We start from the raw sequence: 5,248 nt of genomic DNA, 5'->3' as shown, positions 1-5,248 counted from the left end.
GAGGGAGACTTTGTACAAAAGTCGATTGCTTGGGTACCTCTGTCCTATTCGTGTTTCAACCGTGAAGCAGTTGTGTTTGCATGGCTGTGTTTCGGTTTCAAGGGTGGGATATGGCGTGAATTTACTGGGTACAGAGGAATAACACCTGAGTCCTCAGGAATGGCAACACATGGGGGATATCATGGATGAAACAATGTACTCTGTTATGTCCATTGTACTGCTCATGTCTATAGGCGATGGTTACCACTTTCCATCAGGTGGGTCGTCAGCTTGTTTGCCATTCTAAATTGTATAAAAAAAAAATCTCGGACATCATTAGACTTATTGATTACACGGTTTGATTTGATTTCTCTTTATTCATATTACCAGGACATTCTTGATAATAATCTTACTAAATACATAAATTCTTCTAACCAGCATCTTCCACCCACGCCGTTTTCAACTCCAAATCTATATATGCACTTCCAACAACTTTGTCTGTTCCAGTAATGGTAGCGTTGGCATAAATGCGTCCTTTTGTGAACGGGAATCCTCTCGGAACCTGTTCTAATGGAATAGTCATATTGTGAAAGTGGTAATCACCCTGAAAGAGACGACGGAAAAATGTCAACCAACTCAAAAGTAATAAAATTAGTTTAATTGCCAGATTATTATTATCATTATTATTTTACCAGAGGGAGACTTTGTACAAAAGTCGATTGCTTGGGTACCTCTGTCCTATTCGTGTTTCAACCGTGAAGCAGCTGTGTTTGCATGGCTGTGTTTCGGTTTGAAGGGCGGGATATGGCGTGAATTTACTGGGTACAGAGGAATAACACCTGAGTCCTCAGGAATGGCAATGCATGGGGGATATCATGGGCGAAACAGTATACTCTGTTATGTCCATGGTACTGCTCATGTCTATAGGCGACGGTTACCACTGTCCATCAGGTGGGCCGTCAGCTTGTTTGTCATTCTAAGTTGTATAAAAAAAATTAAATGAGGAGGATGGAGTCAGGTCAGTTGGCCTATTGTGTAGAATTTAGTAAACATTCACCACAGTGAGTTCCAGGGGAACACATTGAGGTCGACCTGGCAATATACCCTATAGTGCTGTCAGTGGGGCAGGTTATATTCCTCGTCTTGACCTCTTTTGCTACATTCATTTAAATGTTTGATATACCGCTATGCGATTTACGACTATAAGTACCAAAACTGCCAAAAATTCATCCAATTTTTTTCAAGTAATTTTCGCAAACAGAAAAGTTTTCACCCAAAATTGCGAAAAAATATCCGATCTAACAATGCTGGGATAAAATACAACGAAAATTAACCAGGTTTGTAAACCAGGGGAAACCGCGTGGAGGAACCTTATAGGGTATCTTATAGGGCTACTAGGAATGGGGTTTCTAACAGCCCTCATTACTAACTCACTACTACTATATACATTACTATAGCTAACTACTACAGCCAGGGGGGAAAGGGATTGTTAGTAATGGAGACTGAGAATCCCATTGCTAGCAATATACTCAACCAGGTCCACCTCCTCGCGGTTCCCCATGGAATCTATCATGATTAATTTCAGATGAATTCATCATGATGGGCTAACTGGCCTGTTTTTATCCTCATCGATCACCCTTCACTGGTGCCCCGCCAGCGTATCCCGTTAGCGCGGGCGGGGTTACCATTCCATTTTCATCCAATAAAAAAAACTACTATAGCTTCTATACTACAGCTCTCCCCCTACTTTAGTCAATTCCTCAAGAATGGCAACGCATGAAGGGTACCACGTACCTCACCTCTATGATATATATATATATATATTATTCATGTCTAAAAACGACAACGACTACTTCCCACCATCTTGTTTTTCCTTCCATTTCTATAAAAAGGCAATTGTATTTCGGTTTGAAGCATGGAATATAATAATGAAGTTACAGGGTACAGAGGCATAGCACGTTAGGTCTCAGAAAGAAGGGGATCCTATAAAAATTTCACATTTGCCCATAATTTCATATAGTAATTATTATAATTATAAATTGTCGTATCATAAGAATCTGTAACAGATGTATATGAATAAAGATGATTGCTTGATTGAATTAACTAACCTTAGGCAAAGGACAATGTTCTAGTATTGTCGAATTTAAATGCCTTTTTAAAGCAGTGCCGAAAAATTTATCCTTGAATATTAGATCACAGAGGCCCATGTGCATCTCAATGAAACCGCGTTTATACTGATTGGTGAGGAACTCGAAGAAATAAAAGCTTATCTGCAAACAAATTAGAAGCAACTAGCGACTCGCCCCGTCTTTGCATGAATTTTTTGAAAATTTAATACAGTCCTCGTTACACGCTAATAATTTTCATTTTAATAGGTGTAAGAATTTTAAAATCAGCTGAGTAATTTTTGAGTTTATCCATTTCAAAAAAATGTGAGTTTAGACAACAAATATTTAGTTTTATACTACATGGTACATCATCGTCATCCCGGCATAGAACAGACCACCCCTTCCTTTCCCATACGTGTCGTAATGGTCAACTAAAGGACAGCGAGGGATGGACAGCAGCGTCCCTCTTAAAACATCTCTAAAGCCTGACTGCGGTTGCCAATCCGCCTGCCAAGCGTGGCAACTACTGGCAAACGCACCCAAAAGGGAGGCTTATGTTCAGCAGTAGACGGTTAAGGGCTAATATAACGATGATGATTATGAAATAAAATATACAAAAAAAATTGTTTTTTTTTTTCAATATTTAACATTTTTATAATATAACACAGATAAGGAAATTTATACGTAAAATTAATTAATTGTCCACACACACTTGCTACGTTGCCAGCTGTCAAATAAGATTCTAATATGCTCATCGTACGGCTCGCCAACGACAAGGAGTTCACCTTTATTATACCTTAGAACCTAAATGGTCGCGTACAACGCGGTTTCAGAGATGTTTTCTCCCACGAACGCTCAGGTTATGTAATGAGCTCCCTATCGAATTTTTTCCAAGAGAATAAAGCATGGGGTTCCTTAAAAAAGGGATAAAGAGTTTTCTTTAAGGACGGCAACGCGCGCGTAATGTCCCTGGTATTGCAGGCGTTCATAGGCTATGGTAACCGCTGACCGCCAAATGGACCGTTCGCTTGTTTGCCATCACAATGGTAAAAAAAAATACTTGGCTAAATGGGGGCATCTCAAGAGTTATTCTCATCATAACACCAACGGACACAGGCGAGCGTGTCTATTTATTTATCTTTTTATAAAGAAACCTTACTGTGACATTGTTGCCAATTGACACGAGCAAATTTATATGAAAATCAACATAGTAGAAGGGGTCCTTGCGGCTGTGACGTCGTGAGGTGATATTTACAAACCCAGAAACCATTGGGTCGCGGTACACAATACAGGGGTGCTCTGTACTGAAATATTGTATACTCTGAAAAAGAAATTACACTCCGTTTAATCTTTATGAATTGCAGGCCTCCTTCATACTTCATACACATGGTGGAAAATGGTAACCATCACCTATAGACATGAGCAGTACCATGGCCATAACAGAGTATACTGTTTCGCCCATGATACCCCCCATGCGTTGCTATTTCTGAGGACTCAGGTGTTATTCCTCTGTACCTTGTAAATTCACTGCCATATGTCCACCCTTCAAATCGAAACACAGCTATGCAAAAATGTAATTGGACGATATCTGTAAATTGAGATGTTGAGAAAAAATCATATGAGTCATTTCAATAAGAGCAATAGGTTCCAAATCCTTCTTCAGTGGGTTTGTCTTCCCGATGAATACGTGCTCCCAGAGACCACAGCTGGTTCTACCGTATCTCACATCCTCCCACATAGTGACAATCTAACTGTTGCCCAAAAGTCCTTTAAAATCCACACAAAATTTCTTCCAAAACATCCATTCGCCAACTCGCTTAGTCTGCGTAGTGACTTATGGCATAAACTTTACAATGAAAAGGACCAAAATGTTTGGCCCCAATGCAAAAAACGAAGAATCGCACATACCTATATAGATACAGACGTAGATAGGCATACAAGCCGAAATGATGGTATAATAGATAGATAGAAGAATGACAGAATTCAAAGCATTCTCCAGAGAATTCCAGTATCAGAAACTTCTGTATATTCGACCTGACAGGGCATTTTTATAGTATGGGGCTGGTAGATCATATTACTAAAAATTCCTTTCACCCCTCATATCTTGTGGTCAGATCCGCTGTAATCCCGGGGTATTACATTGGATCTAATAGGAGCGTTTATAGGAGTTCATCATCATCTTATCAGCCGTTAACTGTTCACTGCTGGATAATAGTCTCCCCCATAAGGGAGAAGGGGAGGGCTTTACCAATAATAGCAACCGCAGTTGGACTTCGGTGATATTTTAAGATTTTAAGAGGAATGCTACTGACCGTCTTTCGATTATTAAGTTAATCCCTTAATCGCCACTTACGACGCCCACTGGAAAAAAAAGAGGTGACCACACGACAAGTTCATGGGGGTGAGTGCATTAACCCTTAAAGGCCTGATTTTTTAAAGTCAAATTAAAAAATATATAAGTGTACCCTTTACTGTATTTACTAATGGGGAAAATTAGTAAAAAAAATCAAAACGATATTTTCATATATTTATTCAGAAAAAATATTTGGTAACATGTAAACAGCCAAATATTAAAATAAAATCGATTGTAGGCGTCCAATGCGATTTATAACTCCGGTATCAAATTCTAAACTTCAGGTATTTAAGGGTTAAATTTGTTAATTAAATTTTAAATAACCGTACATAAATAATAATCTATAACATATATCTGATATACCTTTCTTTTTGATTCTTCTGTATCTTGTATGGAAATAAGAAATATTCCAAGAATTATAACAAACCAATGGACACCACGGATCATATTGGAATGATGCGAGTACACTGATTGTAGGTACGTTAAATAAAAACATTTAGTTTTATTTTATAATTACACTATTCGCATTAAACTTTCCCATTTAACTAGATATATCCTGTATTTTTATATAGATAAAGATCATATATGCATAATAAATGGACGGAAGTACATTTGTATAGTAAATACTAATATATACTAAAAATGTATCAAATGCTAATCAACCAACTTCGAAAACAAGAAGGTACTTAATTAATTTTATTATTTTTATTTAAAAATTAAGGTTTTAAGGATGGGATATCGTTTCGGGATGGGTTTGATGGGATGAGATGGCAGTGGATTTACACGTTACAGAAGAATAACATCTGAG

The 5,248-nt window shown here is 37.9% G+C and overlaps 1 protein-coding gene across 1 annotated transcript; it reads right to left on the bottom strand.

The window, feature by feature from the left end:
* Positions 1 to 409: 409 nt before the first annotated feature.
* Positions 410 to 4,888, bottom strand: LOC116413040 (uncharacterized). Its single transcript, XM_031909743.2, has 4 exons — positions 4,804 to 4,888; positions 3,247 to 3,408; positions 2,088 to 2,249; positions 410 to 583 (listed from the first exon to the last, which is right to left on the bottom strand). Exons 1-4 carry the CDS (start codon positions 4,885 to 4,887, stop codon positions 410 to 412), a joined length of 582 nt encoding a protein of 193 aa, XP_031765603.2. The 5' UTR covers position 4,888.
* Positions 4,889 to 5,248: the final 360 nt, after the last annotated feature.

The sequence above is a fragment of the Galleria mellonella genome, unplaced genomic scaffold (assembly GCF_026898425.1).
Source record: "Galleria mellonella isolate WM207_F2 unplaced genomic scaffold, CSIRO_AGI_GalMel_v1 utg266, whole genome shotgun sequence".
In the NCBI taxonomy this organism is placed as follows: domain Eukaryota; kingdom Metazoa; phylum Arthropoda; class Insecta; order Lepidoptera; family Pyralidae; genus Galleria; species Galleria mellonella.
This window is presented reverse-complemented; position numbering and strand designations above follow the sequence as displayed.

What these genes read in the sequence shown, in the direction of transcription:
- LOC116413040 (XM_031909743.2), bottom strand. Translation starts at nt 4,887, where the DNA reads ATGATCCGTGGTGTCCATTGGTTTGTTATAATTCTTGGAATATTTCTT. An exon ending in CAGAAGAATCAAAAAGAAAG is followed by an intron (nt 3,409 to 4,803) that starts GTATATCAGATA and finishes TTTCTTTTTCAG; the next exon opens with AGTATACAATATTTCAGTAC. An exon ending in CAATTGGCAACAATGTCACA is followed by an intron (nt 2,250 to 3,246) that starts GTAAGGTTTCTT and finishes ATTTGTTTGCAG; the next exon opens with ATAAGCTTTTATTTCTTCGA.